The following is a 21,513-nucleotide window of genomic DNA, read 5'->3' on the forward strand; positions in this document are numbered from 1 at the left end:
CATCATCATCGTCATCAGAAAACGATGCGATATGATGTATTGCCTGTCGCAGGGATCCTGCGACTGGGATCCTCTTCATCAGTCTTCAGCAAAAGCACGTGGGAGAGTTGGAAATTGATGAATTTAACATTCACTGGTAAATTATGCGATTAAAATTAACGCCTTCGGTCGTACGCCCTGATTTGTTATTAATTATTTTATTTTTTTATTTGTTAAGACGCAAATTTGACGAGTACCGTGCCAGACGAAGAGAATTTCCTGCCAGATTTACTCTCGATCGAAGAAAATTGTCACCGTTCAAAGTGACCGACCGGCGAGGTGATCTTGATCAACATCCCTTCCCCCTCCCCACGATCGTCTGTTTTTCTCCGATTTCTGCGAAAATTACGAATTTCAAGGTAACCCGCCAGACGATCTGTTTTATTGCTGAAATTCATTTCGTCGCTTCCGAAATAATCGTCTCATTTCCTCGTTGTGCCATCTCAGCTACTGTAGCTGTAGATGTACTTACACTTGAAGAACGACCTACCCATCATGTTCGCGACCAGTTTCGACTTTCGATGACGTAAATATTACGGTAATTTGCATATTTCGTCACTTCCCCGGAACGGGTGGAAATATAGGAGGAAAAATACCTAATCAGGTTTTTGGCGTGTGTTCGACTCAATTCGACGATACAGGTATGTTGCCTACCCCACGAGGAAGCATGGAAGAAGATGCACACGAAAGGCTAGATAACTATAGGTATAAGGTAATTATTACTTCATCGAGTGGTTTTTTTTGTTCGAGCTGTTTGAAACGAGATTTTTTGCATATTTCAGCTTCAGCTTCAGCTTCCACTTGGTCAGTTCGCTTCGATCGTCGAGATAATCGTGTTAAATGGATGATTTTCACTGCCCCGAAGGCTACGATTCGTTTATTGTGGATGAAGGAAGAAGTCCGATTACACGAGCTGGAGCAAGAGCAAGAGCGTACTCATTGTCAGTACAACGAGCCACATGCTTATCTACCTGTTCAAGTGTTCATATAGGATAGGTGGAGGTACGTGTAAGAGAACTAGGTTATTTGGCAAAAGTGTAGCAAAAAAAATCAAGGTCAATGGTGCCCAGTGAACTGCCTCTGCCTCGTGCACCCGTATCCATTAATCAATCGAGTAGCTGCCGGAGTCAGTCGATGCCTGGTGATAAAATTACGTGGTTTATTTGTTACCGCCATTTTGACGGCGGTAATGGGGATCCTGCGATGAGTTCCTGATGTTTGGGAAAAGGATTATAGTATCCGGTGATGTTTTTCAATTGAAACTACAAGTTGATCCCCCCCCCACCCAAAAAAAAGGCTAGCGAAATGGACAATGTATTACCTATTTGAATGATTGATTTATTAACCGATTGAAAGAAGTGAACCGGGCGAGTGAATTTTCGATTGAAAATCCATCGAATTTTTTGGCTCGAGTTCTTAAACACCCACCCCCCCTCCCTCCCGCTTTCGTACATCTTGAATTATATTTTTGGTTTCAAATCAGTTTTTAGACTCGGGACCGGATTTAACATATTCGCGTTCCTAGGCAGTCGGAAATTTGCCACCCTCACCTCCTCTCCCCCAGACACACTTTTGAAAATGTTTTGAAAAAAATAACAATTTATAGCCATTTTAATGAAACTCGAAAAATGTTGTCAATTATTCAAGTGCAAAAATTTTCGATAATGAGTAAGTAATAAAAGAAAAAAAAACGTTCACACGTTTAGCGTAAGAAGACCGACTTTTCTTCAAATAAAAATCTATTACGAACGAATTGATTCACTTTTTTTGAAACATCGGTTTACAATCGAATCGAATCATTTACGAACGATTTGGTGGTTGAATAAATTGATTGATTTCTTGGTGAATCATTCGCAAACGGATCAATTAATTTACAATTAAATCAGTATTCGTGAAACTATTGCATAGAAATTGATCTCTTTTCAAGCGAAGTGAATCAAATCGAATCGAATCATTCACAGCCGATTGGCGATTGAACAAACTGATTGTTTTCTATTTTTGTATTTTCTAGGTGAATCATTCGCAACCGAATTGATTCGTATAAGTGACTCGTTCGCGAACGAATCGATTCATTAACTCAATTTTTGATGAATCATTCGCGAACGAATCGATTTATTTACTCAATTTTTGGTGAATCAGTCGCGAACAAATTGATTCGTATAAGTGACTCGTTTGCGAACGAATCGATTCATCTACTCAATTTTTGGCGAATCAGTCACGAACGAATTGATTCGTATAGGTGACTAGTTCGTGAACGAATCGATTCGTTTACTCAATTTTTGATGAATCAAATCATTCGCGAAGGAATCGATTCATTTTTACTCAATTTTTGATGAATCATTCGCGGATGAAATGATTCATATAAGTTACTCGTTTGCGAACAAATCAATTCATTTACTCAATTTTTGATGAATCAGTCGCGAACGAATCGATTCGTATAAGTGACTGGTTCGTGAACGAATTGATCCGTATAAGTGACTCGTTCGTGAACGAATCGATTCATTTACTCAATTTTTGATGAATCAAATTCAAATCATTCGCGGACGAATTGATTTATTTACTCAATTTTTGATTGAATCATTCGCGACCGAATTGATTCGTACAAGTGACTCGTTCGCGAACGAATGAATTCATTTATGCAATTTTGATGAATCATTCGCGAAACGAATTGATTTGTATAAATGACTCGTTCGTGAACGAATCGATACATTTACTCAATTTTTGATGAATCAAATCATTCGTGAACGATTCGGTTCATTTACTCAATTTTTGTTGAATCAGTCGCGAACGAATTGATTTGTATAAGTTACTCGTTCGTGAACGAATCGATTCATCTACTCAATTTTTGATAAATCAAATCATTCTCGAACAAATCGATTTGTATAAATGACTCGTTCGTGAACGAGTCGATTCATTTACTCATTTTTTGATGAATCATTCGCGACCGAATTCATTCCTATAAGTGACTTGTTCGCCAACTGAACGAATCGACTCATTTTCTCCATTTTTGGTGAATCATTCGCGAATGAATTGATTCGTGTAAGTGACTCGTTTGCGAACGAATCGATTCATCTACTCAATTTTTGTTGAATCAGTTGAGAACGAATTGATTCGTATAAGTGACTCGTTCGTGAACGAATCGATTCATTTACTCAATTTTTGATGAATCAAATTATTCGCGAACGAATCGATTCATTTACTCAATTTTTGGTGAATCAGTCGCGAACAAATTGATTTGTATAAATGACTCGTTCGCGAACGAGTCGATTCATTTCCTCAATTTTTGATGAATCATTCGCGACCGAATTCATTCCTATAAGTGACTTGTTCGCGAACAAATCGATTCATTTACTCAATTTTTGATGAATCATTCGCGAACGAATCGATTCATTTACACAATTTTTGTTGAATAAGTCGCGAACGAATCGATTCGTATAAGTGACTCGTTTGCAAACGAATCGATTCATCTACTCCATTTTTGGTGAATCAGTCGCGAACGAAACGATTCGTTTAAGTGACTCGTTCGCGAACGCGTCGATTCATTCACTCAATTTTTGATGAATCAAATCATTCGCGAACGAATCGATTAATTTTTACTGAATTTTTGGTGAATCAGTCGCGAATGAAATAATTCGTTGATGTGACTCGTTCGCGAACAAGTCGATTCATTTACTCATTTTTTGATGAATCATTCGCGACCGAATTCATTCCTATAAGTGACTTGTTCGCCAACTGAACAAATCGATTCATTTACTCAATTTTTGATGAATCATTCGCGAACGAATCGATTCGTATAAGTGACTCGTTTGCAAACGAATCGATTGATCTACTCAATTTTTGGTGAATCAATCGCGAACGAATCGATTCGTATAAGTGACTCGTTCGTGAACGAATCGATTCATTTACTCAATTTTTGTTGAATCAAATCATTCGCGAACGAATTAATTCGTTTAAGTGACTCGTATGCGAACGAGTCGATTCACTCACTCAATTTTTGATAAATCATTCGCGACCGAATTCATTCCTATAAGTGAGAGTTCGCGAACAAATCGATTCATTTACTCAATTTTTGATGAATCAAATCATTCGCGAACGAATCGATTAATTTTTACTGAATTTTTGGTGAATCAGTCGCGAATGAAATAATTCGTTGATGTGACTCGTTCGCGAACAAGTCGATTCATTTACTCATTTTTTGATGAATCATTCGCGACCGAATTCATTCCTATAAGTGACTTGTTCGCCAACTGAACAAATCGATTCATTTACTCAATTTTTGATGAATCATTCGCGAACGAATCGATTCGTATAAGTGACTCGTTTGCAAACGAATCGATTGATCTACTCAATTTTTGGTGAATCAATCGCGAACGAATCGATTCGTATAAGTGACTCGTTCGTGAACGAATCGATTCATTTACTCAATTTTTGTTGAATCAAATCATTCGCGAACGAATTAATTCGTTTAAGTGACTCGTATGCGAACGAGTCGATTCACTCACTCAATTTTTGATAAATCATTCGCGACCGAATTCATTCCTATAAGTGAGAGTTCGCGAACAAATCGATTCATTTACTCAATTTTTGATGAATCATTCGCGAACGAATCGATTCATTTACACAATTTTTGTTGAATCAGTCGCGAATGAATTGATTCATGTAAATCACTCATTTGCGAACGAATCGATTCATCTACTCAATTTTTGATGAATCATTCGCGAACGAATCGATTCATTTATTCAGTTTTTGATGAATCATTCGCGACCGAATTGATTCGTATAAGTGACTCGTTCTTGAACGAATCGATTCATTTGCTCAATTTTTGATGAATCAAATCATTCACGAACGAATTGATTCGTATAAGTGACTCGTCTTGATCTGTTGCACTTTTAGTGGGGGGATTCACAATGTTGGTCAAAAATTAACTTTTCAATTCACACTTCTGACCTGATGTTTCCTGGTGACCACCTAAAAAGGTCTACTTCAAAATTTTTGGTTCCAATGTTTATTGTGATCTTGTGGACAGACACACCAGACGATGTCTTATTGTCAAAAAATCTGCTCGTTGTATACTTTTTTTGAAAATTTGATTTTTTTGCACATGTTTACAAAAAATTATCAAAAATTCATTCACGAATTCGCACTCCAGTAGTTTCACGATAACCACCCAAAATGGTCGAAAGTCCGAAAGGATGTCGATCAGTAAGCACTGACCATAGTTATACGAGTAGATGCTGAAGTTCATTTTTGACCCTTCCAGAGCGATCCGAAATTTCCGTAGAAAATGAGAACATCTCTGGAGGCTCCAGAATGTCCTGAAAATAGCAGTTGTTGATCCTTGGGAGTTGAATTGAAGGAATTATTCTCACAGGTTTACTTTTCTTGTAAAAATTTATATTCCATTAAAAAGTTTAAAAATCGCCCTTAAAACAGCTTTCAATTATGTACTTATCCAAAAAAATTCGCCAAAAAATCCAAAAAGTAAACTTAAGCTCTTGAAAATTTGGTTACGAGGGTTTTAGAACGTACTGTTTCCACCTTACTTGGTTTCGTTCAAATCAGAGTGTGACTTCAAAAGGTTCCCTTGCTGAACAATTGTCGTCATTTTGGTCAACAGTTGCGAATTTTAGTGAAAAATTTCAAACACTGAAGATGGAAATTGGAAATTGTCGATATTGTCTTAGATTTGGGCTCAAATGGTCAGCATTGTCAACAAATTAATTCAAAAATTGTGAACAGTTGCTGATCTGAGTGAAAAGTTTCAAACGTTGGCGAAGAAAATTGTCAAATTGTTCGAGAATTGGCTCTATTTGATCAACATTGCCAACAAATTGATCCAGAAATAGTCAATTATTTAAAAACCTATTTCCCAAGAATCACCTTTAATGATCATAAGGATTTTAGTCAGCATTGCCTAGCAGCATGATTCTGCAAAATTGTCACCATTGATGAACAAAAAAGTCCAATGGCCCTCGAGTACCTTAAGTATTGAAAACTAACTACATTAAGTAGGTACCTTACGTAAAAGTTCAAATTTAATACACGTTTCGCTTATTGGAGGCATCACAACGTTATCGAGTCGTTTCAAGGTCAATATCACCGGTTTACGCCAATTTTGATCACCACTAGTACTACTTGTAGTCAGATCGTCGATCCTCAAAGTTCGAAGTATGGTTTATGGTTATTTAATTCACGAATTTATCATAATTTATAGCAATTATGGGTCATTACTCATTGATGTTTAAAACTGGTCGTGAATTTTGATTATCATATGAAAAGGTTAAAGTTGGTACGGAGAAATTATCAGCCTTTCGTTTACCTTTTTATTTTTCAAATTAGGCACCTACTTTTGAACTTGAGCAACCAACGCACCAAGCACCATTGACACTGTTGTTTTTGTACTCCTCCCGTAACTTTTTGAAGTGTAGGTAGAGGTACTGTAATGTAAAATGATAGGTATACCTAATCTGATTTTGAATTTCAGATTTCACCACACGATCATTCGTATTCGCCAAAAGACACTGTTCCAAGAACCCGAGAACCACACCAATGATTTTCTAAATTCTCTGCAGCTAAAGCCCGAAGCTTCAAGTTTTCATATAATCACCGCAACACGTGCAAATTAAAGCGAACCCATAGCTCTGTATAGTTCGCGTCCAAGTTCAATAATTCCGTATACATATTTCAATATATTCTCTAATTAAGCAGGCTTTCGCGATGTAGGTAGATCTCGAGGTAGTAACTACCAATAACCGACGACTAACAAACTAACAAGTGTAAGTATGACTCATGCGAAAACGATTAATAAACTCGCGAAGAAGCTGATTATTAAATAAAACACGCGAACCTTCTTTCTCTCGTTCTTCTGTAGGCTTATCTTTTCGCAAGTATATGGAAATCACGTCGTAAATTCTCAACTTGGCGATACACCTGTGGCTTTTTTTATAGCCCGAAGCGGCCTGAACCTGCCAACCGGCGAACCGGCGATACATTGTGAATATTCTCACATAAATAGGTATATTGTACCGTTCCATTCACGGCTCGTGACGTTTTTAATTGACGACGCAGGACGCAGCAGCGGCGAGAGGAGGAAAGAAAATCAAAACACAAATATCTATCAAACCAAAGACACACGGGTAAGATTAATTTAAGAAAAAATTTGAACGGAAATTGAAATAAACTGATCCTTAATTGACGAGGTGTTGCGAACTTGGATTCTTCCATGTGAGGTGAAAAGATCAAGTAATCGAGTTGTTTTTTCATCCTTTTGTTTTCACTAGTCCTAGTCGTACGTACAACCTACGTGCCAGTGTTGTCTTGTTTACTTGTCATTGGTTTATTTGATCTTCCATTTCGTGTTTCTCGAATCTTGAAGATAACCTCAAGTGCGATAGAAAAAATATCAAAATTAAGTACCTATACGTAGCTAGTGTTCAGTCTGCATATTTATTATTTGAAGGATTGTTGTGAAGGAGTGTTACACTTACAACTCTTCTTTCTAACTACGAAATTGATGGATTTTGGAAAAAGAGGAATCGAAGAAGGCATGATATGAAAATAATGCTGTTGTAAGTTGATGAACTTGAAAAAGGATCGTATTTTTTCTCCTCAGTTGGGTCTCGAGCTCAGGCAAAGTAATCGCTTTCAGTTCAGCTCACAAGGGAACCGGTTGAGGTGTCACACTTCGATTTGAACGGGACCGTGATTTTTGGAAAGAGCATAGTCTAAAACCCCCAAAACCAAATTTTCAGCTGTCCAAGTTCATTTTTCGATTTTTGGCGAATTTTTAAAAATTCAAAATTGGCTGTTTTTGGCGATTTATGATTTTTTTTTAAAAGTACGTACCTGATCAATAAAAATGATCAAAATAAGTCCCAACACTAACATTAATTACCCAAATCCAAATTTCACCATTTCCAGCCATTCTGGAGGCTCCAGCGCGATTTTTCAATTTCTCCAGAATTTTGAATTTGCTCCAGAAGGCGTGAATATGAAGTTGGGCAGCTAAAAATCGAGTTGTATATTACACTCGACCTGTTTAACGAGTTTATTCACATTTGAGCCAATTTTGAGAGTGACACCTCAAGAGCGATTTTTTGACCAGCTTTTTTCAAAATTAAAAAATCCAAAAAATCAAAAGTTTTTGGTTTGTGTGGATATTTTTTAAATTCACGCGAATCGCTGTATTTTGCCCGTAACTAACCCCACAAATCCACATTTCACAATTTCCAGCCATTCTGGAGCCTCCAGCGCGATTTTTCAAGTTCTCCAGAATTTTGAATTTGTTCCAGAAGGCGTTAATATGCAGTTGAGCAGCTAAAAATCGAGTTGTGTATTACACTCGACCTGTTTAACGAGTTTATCTACATTTGAGCTGATTTTGAGAGTGACACTTGAAAAGTGGTTTTTTGACCAGCTTTTTTCAAAATTAAAAAATCAAAAAAATCAAAAAATAACCATTTGCGAGGAAATTTTTGAAATTCACGCGAATCGCTTTGTTTTGTCCAAAACTAACCCCCAAATCCAAATTTCACAATTTCCAGCCATTCTGGAGCCTCCAGCGCCATTTTCAATTTCTCCAGAATTTTGAATTTGCTCCAGAAGGCGTGAATATGAAGTAAGACAGCTAAAAATCGAGTTGTGTATTATACTCGACCCGTTTGACGAGTTTATCTACATTTGAGCCGATTTTGGGAGTGACAAGACACCTCAAGAGTGGTTTTTTGACCAGCTTTTTTCAAAATTAAAAAATCAAAAAAATCAAAAGTTTCTCATTTGTGTGAATATTTTCGAAATTCACTCAAATTGCTGTATTTTGTCCAAAACTAACCCCCCAAATCCAAATTTCACAATTTCCAGCCATTCTAGAGCCTACAGCGCGATTTTTCAATTTCTCCAGAATTTTGAATTTGCTCCAGAAGGCGTTAATATGCAGTTGAGCAGCTAAAAATCGAGTTGTGTATTATACTCGACCGGTTTAACGAGTTTATCTACATTTGAGCCGATTTTGAGAGTGACACTTGCAAAGTGGTTTTTTGACCAGCTTTTTTCAAAATTAAAAAACCAAAAAAATCAAAAAATAACCATTTGTGAGGAAATTTTTGAAATTCACGCGAATCGCTGTATTTTGTCCAAAACTAACCCCCAATCCAAATTTCACAATTTCCAGCCATTCTGGAGCTTCCAGCGCGATTTTTCAATTTCTCCAGGATTTTGAATTTGCTCCAGAAGGCGTGAATATGCAGTTAGGCAGCTAAAAATCGAGTTGTATATTTTACACTCGACCTGTTTAACGAGTTTATCTACATTTGAACCGATTTTGGAAGTGACACCTCAAGAGTGGTTTTTTGACCAGCTTTTTTCAAAATTAAAAAATCCAAAAAATCAAAAGATAACCGTTTGTGAGGAAATTTTTGAAATTCACGCGAATCGCTGTATTTCTTCAAGAACTAACCCCTGGAGCGCAAATTCTATCATTTCTAGCCGTTTTGGAACGAGAGTGACACCTCAAAAAACCACACTTGAGGTGTCACTCTCAAAATCGGCTCAAATGTGGATAAACTCGTTATACAGGTCGAGTGTAAAATATACAACTCGATTTTTAGCTGCTTAACTTCATATTCACGCCTTCTGGAGCAAATTCGAAATTCTGGAGAAATTGAAAAATCGCGCTGGAGGCTCCAGAATGGCTGGAAATTGTGAAATTTGGATTTGGGGGGTTGGTTACGGACAAAATACAGCGATTCGCGCGAATTTCAAAAACTTACACGCAAACGGGAAACTTTTGATTTTTTGGATTTTTCAATTTTGAAAAAAGCTGATCAAAAAACCACTTTTTAGGTGTCATTCTCAAAATCGGCTCAAATGTGGATAAACTCGTTGAACAGGTCGAGTGTAATATACAACTCGATTTTTAGCTGCTAAACTGCATATTCACGCCTTCTGGAGCAAATTCAAAATTCTGGAGAACTTGAAAAATCGCGCTGAAGGCTCCAAAATGGCTGGAAATTGTGTAATTTGGATTGGGGGGGGGGGGGTTAGTTACGGACAAAATACACCAATTCGCGCAAATTTCAAAAATTTCCTCACAAACGGTTATTTTTTGATTTTTTTGATTTTTTAATTTTGAAAAAAGCTGATCAAAAAACCACTTTTTAGGTGTCATTCTCAAAATCGGCTCAAATGTGGATAAACTCGTTAAACCGGTCCCAACTTCATATTCACGCCTTCTGGAGCAAATTCAAAATTCTGAAAAAATTGAAAAATCGCGCTGGAGGCTCCAGAATGGCTGGAAATGATGAAATTTGGATTTGGGTAGTTAATATTAATTTTGGGACTTATTTTGAGCATTTTTATTGACCAACTACGTACTTTCTCAAAAAAAGCATAAATTACCAAAAACAGTCAATTTTGAATTTTCAAAAATTCGCCAAAAATCGAAAAATGATTTTGGGCAGCTGAAAATTCGGTTTTGGGGGTTTTAGACTATGCTCTTTCCAAAAATCGTGGTCCTGTTCCAATCGGAGTGTGACACCTCAAGAGGTTCCCTTGTAAGATGCTGTGTATATGGCTCATAAAATATAATAAAATGACGAAGAACTGTTTTCAGTTTTCTATTCTGGGTATTGAATCATTCTAGAGCGAATATTTTCGAAAATGAATCTAGATTTGTGTGTGATTTTCAAATTTTGATTTCATTCAAAAATCAAAACTTCGAAAATGGAACTCGAAAAGTCAGAGAAGAGAATACAGGGTTGTCATTTTACACGTAGAATAAGTTATTCTACGTCTATATGCATGTAAAATAAGCAGAATAAGTAGAATATAGACGTAGAATAAGCATAGAATGTAGAATATAGACAAAGTGTTGATTGGTTATTTACCTGATAAGAAACGTAATAATGCTTACATTTGACAGCTTACAAGTTACAACAGTAAAAATGTAAAGCTCAAAATGTTTCTGTACAAGTACAAATTGACCAAAGTCCAAAAGTTCGTCAAATTTATTTGAATTTTTTGTTGTGTTTGAAAATTGAAAGTTGTTGAATGCATGAGAATTGAACAAAGTAACTTTGTGACGAGTACCTACCTATCAAAATTCAAAATAAGTTAAAATTAAATTTCCCGAGAAATTCTAATTTTTCAACAAAATGTATTTTTTTAAATTTTAAGCATTTCTGGAGAATTTTGTGCTCAAAATTGAATCATAATTTTGAGATGATTGAAAAAAAAAGTCATGCAATGCAATCTATTGCAATGGGTCAAAATTATGCGAGAAATTTGATTTTAAGTAAGTAGGTATTTTGAATTTGATGAAAATATGTTTTGAAAATTTCTCGAGAGAATTGAGTCATGATTTTAAGATATAATTGAGAAAAAAAAAATAAAAAAGTCATACAATAGGTACAACCCATCGAAATGGATCGAAATTAGTGAAGAATTTGAATTTGAAATATTCTGACGAAAATATGTTTTGAATTATTGAATTTGAACATTTTCAGAAAATTTCAAGCTCAAAATTGAGTCATGATTTTGAGATATCACTATAGTTGAGAAAATGTCAGGTGACCTATCAAAATGAGATGAAATTACATGAGAAATTCTAAATATATTTCAATTTTCAACCGAAATATTATTTATAATAGGTAATTTGATAATTTGTTTGGGCCGTTTGGGGTAAATGAAAAATTCAGCTTTTACTAAACTTTTTTCAGCATTTTAGAAGGATTTCAGCATTATAATGGTACAAAGTTACAAACATCATTAATTAACCATCCAAAAGCTTAGTAAAGTTCGATTTTCCAGCCAATTAGATTTTTAAAACTTATTCTACTTTACATAATATTCTACATTTATGATTTATTCATTCTACATGTTATTCTACATATTTGGAATTTGTTTTATTATTTTTTTTTCAATACTTTTGAAGTTTTGAACTTTGAAGACTTGAAGAGGAAATCAGGAAACTGGAAAATTAATAATTATTTTTTTAAAAAAAGTAAAATTCAACAAAATAGGCAAAAATCCAGCGAAACCTACTTTCTGCAAACCGCAGATTCCACGTCAATGAGTCAAAAACCAACCGTTCGAAATGTTTTTTATCAACTCCGATGATTCACTATATAGTGCTGATAACTCCGAAATCTTATGAAAAATGAGAAGTATTTTTGCTAAATTTGTCACTCGAAACGTTTAATTCGATAATATTTCTAAATTGAATTAATAATTCGATGAATTCTGCCCATTTTGCCAATATTTCGATAGCTATTCCGCGTCATATTTCAATCCCACCATGAGCACTTCGTACAAACAGAAAGATCTCCGATCTATGCTTCCCGAAGAACGTTTGAAAAAGCTAACAGAGAGGAGTGATTTGAGTAACATTCAAATAAATGGACCGGTCGTAAGGTAAGTCTTGTTTAACTCGAAGTTCGAATATTTGCCATATCTTACTCGTGCTATTATCCACGTATGTCTGTTCCACAGATACTTCAGATCAGGTCCTCAGATAATTAAGATGGCAGAAGAAAGCTTGAACAATAAACAATACGAAGATGCCTTTTTCTACTATATGAGATTCATCACGTTAGTAATCATTTACTCTACTCCTCTTCACTCTTGGACAAATTGTAATTTTTTTAATTACCTATATTCCCCTTTAGATTATTTTTAGAAAAGATCAAAGCCCATCCTGAGTACAAAACAGTATCTCAACAACTCCGCCATTCTACCAATGCTCAGCTTCAACAAGCTTTAGGTATCGCTGAAAAGTTAAAAGCTCAGTTACGAGAACAATATGCCAAAGAATACGAAGTAAACCCTAACACTTCATTTCTACTCTACGTTATTTCGAGTGCATTGTTGAAATAATGATTCATATTTTCCACTTGTAGGAAGAATTACAAGCGCGAAAACGTAAAGAAGAAGAAGAATTATTACAGAAGAAGTTTCAAGAATCACAATTACAGCAGTTATCCGAGTCTAGTTCTTCGGCCAAAGTTCGAGCTAATAATTTGTACGTTAAAGAAAGCTCTATTAAGCAAGTTCCTTATATACCGGATGACTTCTTAGTATACGATTTACCCGAAAGTGATCCAGTTACACCAAAAAATAATACTAGTACAACGTACGTTATCGTTTCTATTCCTTTTAAATTTAAAATGTATCAGTTCGAGGAGTATTTATATTATTTTATTAATTACAGTGTCAAGAAACCGGGAATAGACCGAAGTACTAAACCTCAATCGAATACTTTCAAAGACGATAAAGTGTATTCGTCATTTTTGAAAACAGTTGTGATTCCATCTAGATTGATGCAAACTTTCTTAGTCCTCGCCCAGAAGAATACCAACAATAATGTCGAAACTTGCGGTATACTGGCTGGAAGAATGGTACGAATTTGAAGCTTTCGAGTTCATTTTGATCGTACGAATACCTTATATAATTATGTACTAATCGAGCTGTTCTTTTCTTCGTAGAAATCCAATATGCTAATAGTTACTCATTTATTAATTCCGAAGCAATATGGTACTTCTGACTCGTGTAATACGGATAACGAGGAAGATCTGTTCAATTACCAAAGTGAACATAATTTACTAACTCTAGGTTGGATTCATGTAAGTATACACTCGACTCGAGTCTTGAGATGCGAAATGAAATAATCAGAGCGTAAAGATACGTAATCTAATGCGTGATTTTTTCCACCTTTTTCTAGACGCATCCTAGTCAGACAGCATTCTTATCTAGTGTCGATTTACATACGCATTATTCCTACCAATTAATGTTATCAGAAGCCATAGCTATTGTTTGTGCTCCGAGTTATAACGAGTAAGTGCGAATGCAAATTTATGTAATTCGAGTATTGTTGAGAAATTTGAGCAGCTTCGTTATTTTATGGATTTCTTCGTACAACTTGCTAATGATTATCGTTGGTTGAGGTTGATTCTTTGTAGATGTTTTGAGTCTTCTCACGAAGAGATCGTTTGAAAATAAATTCAGTCATTCCTTCTAAACAAATTGATCGAATTTTATCATCTCGATTTGAGAATATGTAATCATCGTCATCGTCGTAGTCGCACTCCTTTACAGGAGATAGCGTATATTTCCATCTACAGTATGACACTAAAGTAGTGTTCGGTGGCTTTTATTTCTAAGTGGAAAGAGCTAGCGAGAGACTGCGAGATGAATGAAGCGGCGTTGAGTAGGGAAAAATAAGGGCTTTCAAAAGCAGCCTTGAGAATTTCAGGCCCATGCACAGGGTGTCCACAAATTGTAAAACCGGGTTTGGTCAAAAAATTCAAACTGGTTTTGATTGGCGCAATGTATTCTACACACTAAGGTGACAAAAACGTGATATGAATTTTTTGAAACCGGTTCATTAATTTGCAACCAGTTAACAAAAAATACCCAAAAATTGTAGATAGAGAAAAAAGCTTGAAACAAAAGTTGTAGAGCGTGAAAAATTACACAATTCTGTCTAATCACATTTTGAAACCGGTTCACTGGTTCGCATTTAGCAACCAGTTTTTGACAATCACCTAAAAATTAAAGATAGAGAAAAAATGAAACATAAGTTGTTGAGTGTGAAATATTGAACTACATATTTCCGCCAATCAGATTTTGAAACCAGTTCATTAATTCGCAGCAAGCCATCGAAAGTTACCTGGTTGCAAATTAGCCATTTTCAAAATTTGATCTTACAACTTTTGTTTCAATTTTTTTCTCTACTTATCTCCAATTTTCAAGTGTTTGTTAAAAACATGCTTGCTAAATGCGAACCAATGAACCGGTTTCAAAATGTGATTACACAGAATTGTGTCATTTTTCACACTCTACAACCTTTGTTTTGAGCTTTTTTCAATATCCGTAATTTTTGGGAAATTTTCAATAACTCACTGCAAATTAGTGAACTGGTTTCAAAATCCAATCAGCAAAAATAGTTCAATTTTTCGCGCTCTACAACTTTTGTTTCAAGTTTTTTTCTTTATCTTCAATTTTTAGGTGATTGTCAAAGACTGGTTGCTAAATGCGAACCAGTGAACCGGTTTCAAAATCTGATTGAACAGGATTCTGTCATTTTTCACACTCCACAACTTTTGTTTCAAGCTTTTTTCTCGATCTCCAATTTTTAGTTGATTGTCAAAAACTGGTTGCTAAATGCAAACCAGTGAACAGGTTTCAAAATGTGATTTGACAGAATTGTGTAATTTTTCACACTCTGCAACTTTTGTTTCAAGCTTTTTTGTCTATCTACAATTTTTGGGTATTTTTTGTTGACAGGTTGCAAATTAATGAACCGGTTTCAAAAATTCATATCACATTTTTGTCACCTTAGTGTGTGGAATACATTGCGCCAATAAAGACCATTTTGAATTTTCTAACCAAACCGGTTTTACAATTTGTGGACACCCTGTGCATGGACCTGAAATTTTCAAAGTCGCTTTTGAAAGCCCTTATTTTTCCTAACTGAACGCCACTTCATTCGTCTCGCCTAGCTCTTTCCACTTAGAAATAAAAGCCACCGAACCGAACACTACTTTTGTGTCATACTGTATATTAGCAGGTTTCTAGCTTATCTGATATATAGTTTCTTTCAGGGTCTTACAGGGACAGTTGGCCAGTGAGTTTGTTGTTGACAGCTCCGATCGTTCCCTCCCTCTCGTCGATCTTCCTTGGATTTTCCCCTGTACTGCTAGTATGAAAATACTGTTCTCTTGTATTTAAGAGCTGAATACTTAAACTTTCTGTTTTTGAAATCTTCAACTACAACTTTCCGCTCCTCTTCTATTCTTGCTAAACTTTTCATGGTTGACACGATCAAATGAAGAGCTAATGGTGAAAGTCACCTTAGTCATTTTTTTGTTCACACAACTTCAAACATTTTTTTTTCATATTTCATCAATTTTAAAGGGAAAAATGAATATTGTAATGCATTCTGGGATAGTTGAAGATGTTTTTTTTTTAATACTTGACCATCAAGTTTTTACATTACCATTGAAGTAGGACAACAACGTTTTCATTGATTTGTACAAAAATTGCTTCTGACTAAGGTGACTTTCACCATTAGCCCTTCAATGCTTTCTCATAATTGAAAAAGCAAGCAATGATTTCCCTATTTGCATTCAGTGCTCTTTGAATGATCACTTTCAGCAGGGCAATTGCATCTCTCGTCCCTTTTTTTGCTACAAAGCCATATTGTGTTTCACTTAGATTTTCATCTATCTTCTTTTCAATTCTGGCATTTATGATGGAGAGTAGTAGCTTCAGTGTGTGGCTCATCAGTGCGATGGTTCTATATTCAGAGCATTTTTGCGAGTTGTTCTTTTTTGGTATTGGTACAAAATTTACTGCTTTGAAGTCCTTAGGTAGAGTGCCTTCATCGTATATTTTGTTTATTATCTTCAGCAGCTCCTTTTCATACTCTGGTGTTGAATGTTTGATCAAGTCTGCTGGTATGAGATCTTCCCCCACTGCTTTGTGGTTTCTGGCTCGCTTCACAGCATTCCTCAGCTCCCACATTTCAATTCGTGGTGCCTCTTCTGTGGATGAAACTGCAATTTGAGCCGGACGTGTATCATCTCCATACAATTCTTGTATGTAGCTGATCCAGACCTCTTCAGTTTCTTGATTGTTAACACAGTACTTTCTGTCTTTTCCTCGCATATATGCTATTCCACTTCTCCTTTTCTTGTTGGCGGCCATCATCTGCTTCACTTTGGTATGCATTTCTCTGGAGTTGTGCCTTTTCTCCAGCTCTTCTATTTCTTGGCACTTCTCTTCATACCACTTGTTTTTAGCCATTCTGCACATTCCCATGATCTGATTATTTATCACTGTGTATTCGTTACTTGGTCTGTTTGCTTGTCTTCGTTCTTCCATCAGATCCAGTATCTCTTAAGTCATCCATGGTTTGTGTTTTCTTCTTCCTTTGAATGGAATAGACTTTTCTGCTGCTGTTTTAACCTTTCACTTCCATGTTTGCCACTTTTCCTTGATACCTTGTTCTTCTTCCAACCTGTCTTCCTTTTGCTTTTCCAGTTCTTCTTGGAATTTCTTTTGAACTTATTTTGATTTGATTTTTGCAATGTCAAGTTGTTGGTATCGTTCTTTACTCTTCTTCTGGCTCTTCAAGACTAGCTGGCATTTTGCAGCCAGTAGTTTGTGGTCATAGTTGCAGTCAGCACCAGGATATGTGTGACAGTTCTTCACTGTGTTCCTAAATCTTCTTTTTACAAGTATATAAGGTGCACTGGGGGAAGTTGGAACTCGGGGTAAGTTAGAAAACTTGCTCTAGCGCCTAGAGGTTTATATCTGGTGAAGTGCCACTAAAGGTGACTTGAGGGTACTACCCCTACTTCATCACAGCATAAAAATTTTCGCAATTCAGTTTCATTTTAGATGTCTTTGGTTCAATTGTATTTTGTTGTTGTTTTGAACTTATTTTGAATTTGGTCTAAAATACAGACTTTCTATTTCTTAGTTTTTCGCATATAGCGGACGAACCGTGCATCTTAGTGAAAATCTGATGAGAGTAATCTCAAAGAGAATTAAATTCTCTACAATTTTGCATTTATGCAATTTTTCCAGGACGCTCCGTTTGTGATCTACGCCTCTGCAAAGTTTAGCCTGTTCTGACTTCCCCCAATTGGGGGAAGTCAGAACAGTTTATATTTTATTCCACTGAGCGAAAGCTACTGTGTCAATCGCGCTCAAATTTTCACCATAGGTTAAGAACCCTTATGGGAACCTACATAATAAATTTGATCCATATTGGTTCATTAGAAGGGGAGTAACAGCTGGTCAAAGTTGAAATTGTGAAAAATCATTCTGACTTGCCCCGGTGCACCTTAGTCTATCTGGTTTCTGACTCGATCTCCAGGACTGACCCATGTGTATAATCTTCTTTCATGCTGCTTGAACTAGGTATTGCATATTACTAGATCGTGTCTTTCAGCAAACTCTACAAGCATTTCACCTCTTTCATTCTGCTCTCCAAGCGTGTATCTCCCTGCGACTTGGCTGCCATCATGCCATGATCCTTCCCAACTTTGGCATTGAAGTCTCCCATCAAAAACACAACATCATTGTTTTTCGAGCATTTCATCACTTCTTCTAGGTCATTGTAGAAGTTGTTGATTTCCGCTGTACTGCTTTCCGCTGTTGGCGCATAAACTTGAATTATCACCATTTCGTGTCTTTCAGCAAACTCTACAAGCATTTCACCTCTTTCATTCTGCTCTCCAAGCGTGTATCTCCCTGCGACTTGGCTGCCATCATGCCATGATCCTTCCCAACTTTGGCATTGAAGTCTCCCATCAAAAACACAACATCATTGTTTTTCGAGCATTTCATCACTTCTTCTAGGTCATTGTAGAAGTTGTTGATTTCCGCTGTACTGCTTTCCGCTGTTGGCGCATAAACTTGAATTATCACCATTGGTTTTAGCTTGACCTCCAATCTCACGAGTAGTATCCTCTCTGATTTTGGAATTATGGCACTGATTTTATCGCTGATTCTGGTATGTATTAATATACCCACACCTTGTTTGTGTGTCTTTCCCAGCGAAGATCATTTCATAATTTTCATCTACCAGGTATCTACCATTTCCAGTCCATTGGGTCTCACTTATTCCTAACACGTCAATTTGCAATCTCCTGGCTTCTTTAATTACACTAGCAAGTTGTCCAATTTTATACAAAGTTCGTACATTCCAGGTTGCGACGTTGATGTTGTTCCACCTTGTTTTAACTCCGCGTATTCTTAGCACCCTATCCGGCTGCCTTGGCGGATGAGGATCAGCCTGATGGAGGCTTGGGGCCATTGCTAAATTGATGTCTATATAATTCTAGGGAAATGTAATGGTGTTAGTTTCCCATTGCCTTCCACCATGATTTTCTGTTGGGGTTTATTCCCTTAGCCAAATTTACCTGCAGTTTTTAGGCGCTGGTATTTGCCTTCTCACTCTGAAGCTCTTGCGCTTCCCTGGGGGTGGAACGAGTGAGTTGTCAGTGTTCTGCAGCTCTTATGCATTCTTGTTTGTAATCCATATTTACCAGCAACATGCTACCACCCCACACGACGTGGATGCACAGAATACCCCTGGTGTTGTCTTCGCCTTTTCATCTGTCCTGGGGGACTGGCTCCTCTTGATGATCCGAGCTACTACCTAGAGCCTACCCCTAGCAACAACAACCTGTGCCCTTGTGGGGCGAGAATATATAATGATTGACTCTAATTATGATTTAATGAGCTGCCCAAGTTATTTTGGAAGTTAATGTACTTCGTATTTTAAAAATCCTGTAGTAAATAATTAAATCTGAAATTGTTCTCGATTACAGAATACGTTTTTTCCGCCTAACACCGGACTACGGTTTGGATTTCATCGGAAACTGTAGACAGAAAGGCTTCCATCCTCACGTCTCGGATCAACCTTTATTTCAAGTGAGAATCTTCGAAATTTAAACCGCGTATACGCTCGTTTAATATTATTAGTACATATGTATTTTTAATCGTTATTCATTACCCTTCAGGATGCCGAGCATTGTGAAAAAGATGACACACTGGCTGTCGAAGTTGTAGATTTTAGAAGATGAATACGTACGCGATGAAGTGGAATTTTTGCGCGTCTGAACCAGCACTTTTGTTTTGATTCACGTTACCATTTTTCGTCATCGTCAATTAATTTTCCGTTTATTTTGAGATACACGTTTGCAAAATACATACCCAATAATAACTTAATTTTACTAAATATGTATCACTTCGAAGAGCGATGGAGAATTTGTAAATATGAATTATTCGTATTAGCCCGTTTCAAATTGCTGCGACGAATGTACCGTCGAATTTGAACTTTTCGTCGGTATTGACTATCTAGTTCCGTTGAGTTGGAACTTTTGATTTACTTTCGCGTTGTTGCTGGAATGGAATTTTATACTCTTGACGTGGATTTTATTGTTGGGAAGGAATGTTCCAGCGAAATGTACGAGATAATAATAGGATACAAAGTTTGGTACGAGTGTTTACTGTTTATTATATACGATTCAGTCAACTTTGCCGGATTATTTAATAATTCATGTAATATTTAACAATATATTTTTTCTTTTGTACAAGTAGATATTTTTTATCCAACACGGGGAATCCATTTCTGACTTTGGTTCTACCATACAGTTCAAAATTTCCTAAATGATGAAGCTTTTTTTCAAAAAAGTTGAACTTTCGAGTACAAAAAATCTTCGATGCTTGAAATAAATGATCTTGACGTGATCAGCGATGCTTAATTAGTGATAATCGACTATTCGTACACCCTATTTAGCTTTCATTCTGCCAAAAAGCTCAATTTTGAAAAAGTCCATATTTTCTAATTTTGATCATTTTCGAGTATATTTGATACAAAATGAGACCAATTCCATTAGGAGAATATGGGATATTAGAAGGTTCGATACTCCTAATACTTGTACTTTCGAATCAATTTTGTGAGCTTTAGAGAGCTTTTTAGGCTGTACGTATCCGTCGTAGTGGGGGGTTTTGACACACGGAGAATCCGTTTCCGGTGTTGGTTCTTCCGAAAAGCTCAAAGTTTCATGTTAAATGAAACTTTTTTTCATTAAAGTTGAACTTTTGGGTACAAAAAAGCTTCGACGCTTGAAATCAATGAGCTTGACGTGATCAGCAATGCTTAATTAGTGATAATCGAGTATTCGTACACTCTATTTAGCTTTCATTTTGCCGAAAAGCTCAATTTTGAAAAAGTTCATATTGGCCAATTTTGATCATTTTCGAGTACATTTGATACAAAATGAGACCAATTTCATTAGGAGAATATGAGATATTAGGAGGTTTGATACTCCTAATACTTGAACTTTTGAATCAATTTTGCGAGCTTTTAGCTTGTACGAAGTGGCCGAATGTGGGGGTTTTGAGGGGCGGAGAATCCGTTTCCGTTGTTGAACCTGCCAATAAGCTCAAAGTTCCTTGTGAAATGAAGCTTTTTTTCATAAAAGTTGAGCTTTCAGTTGGAAGAAAGCTTGATCGACTGAAATAAACGAGCTTGACGTGATCAGCGATGCAGAATTAGTGATTATCGACTATTCGTACACCTTCATTGACGTTCATTTTGCCAAAAAGCTCAATTTTGAAACAACAGAAATTTTTCAATTTTGTCCACTTTTGAGCATAAAAGATGCTAAAATAGACCAATTTCATTAGGAGAATATGGGATATTAGGAGGTTCGATACTCCTAATACTAGAACTTTTGAATTGATTTTGTGAGCTTTAGAGAGCTTTTTAGGCTGTACGAAGTGTACAAATAAGGGGGTTTTGAAGGGCGGAGAATCCATTTCCGCTCTCAGTTCTGCCAAAAGCTCAAAGTTTCCTCCGAAATGAAGCTTTTTTTCATAAAAGTTCAGCTTTCAGTCAGAAGAAAGCTCGATCGATTGAAATAAACGAGCTAGACGTGATCAGCGATGCAGAATTAGTGA

The 21,513-nt window shown here is 36.3% G+C and overlaps 1 protein-coding gene and 1 long non-coding RNA gene across 4 annotated transcripts; both read left to right on the plus strand.

Annotated features, from left to right (window-relative positions):
- Position 1: 1 nt before the first annotated feature.
- On the plus strand, positions 2-7,807 carry LOC135848495 (uncharacterized). 3 transcript variants are annotated; one of them, XR_010559363.1, is made up of 7 exons: positions 2-136; positions 218-398; positions 487-577; positions 681-751; positions 822-1,041; positions 6,524-6,815; positions 6,911-7,807. It is a non-coding gene; the product is annotated as an uncharacterized LOC135848495 (long non-coding RNA). The 3 variants fall into 3 exon arrangements; XR_010559361.1 differs by having other exon boundaries at positions 487-751; XR_010559362.1 differs by having other exon boundaries at positions 487-744.
- Positions 7,808-12,128: 4,321 nt separating this feature from the next.
- Positions 12,129-20,144, plus strand: LOC135848497 (STAM-binding protein-like A). Its single transcript, XM_065368410.1, has 9 exons — positions 12,129-12,447; positions 12,526-12,624; positions 12,702-12,852; positions 12,933-13,165; positions 13,244-13,430; positions 13,518-13,655; positions 13,754-13,866; positions 19,377-19,479; positions 19,569-20,144. The coding sequence occupies exons 1-9, from the start codon at positions 12,332-12,334 to the stop codon at positions 19,629-19,631; spliced, it is 1,203 nt and encodes a 400-aa protein (XP_065224482.1). The 5' UTR covers positions 12,129-12,331; the 3' UTR covers positions 19,632-20,144.
- Positions 20,145-21,513: the final 1,369 nt, after the last annotated feature.

This window comes from Planococcus citri, chromosome 5, assembly GCF_950023065.1.
Source record: "Planococcus citri chromosome 5, ihPlaCitr1.1, whole genome shotgun sequence".
Lineage (NCBI taxonomy): Eukaryota > Metazoa > Arthropoda > Insecta > Hemiptera > Pseudococcidae > Planococcus > Planococcus citri.

Excerpts from the sequence above, each read along its gene's own strand:
- LOC135848497 (XM_065368410.1), top strand. The coding sequence starts at position 12,332 with ATGAGCACTTCGTACAAACAGAAAGATCTCCGATCTATGCTTCCCGAA. Across the intron at positions 12,448-12,525 it reads ATAAATGGACCGGTCGTAAG|ATACTTCAGATCAGGTCCTC; the intron begins GTAAGTCTTGTT and ends TCTGTTCCACAG. Across the intron at positions 13,867-19,376 it reads TGTGCTCCGAGTTATAACGA|AATACGTTTTTTCCGCCTAA; the intron begins GTAAGTGCGAAT and ends TCTCGATTACAG.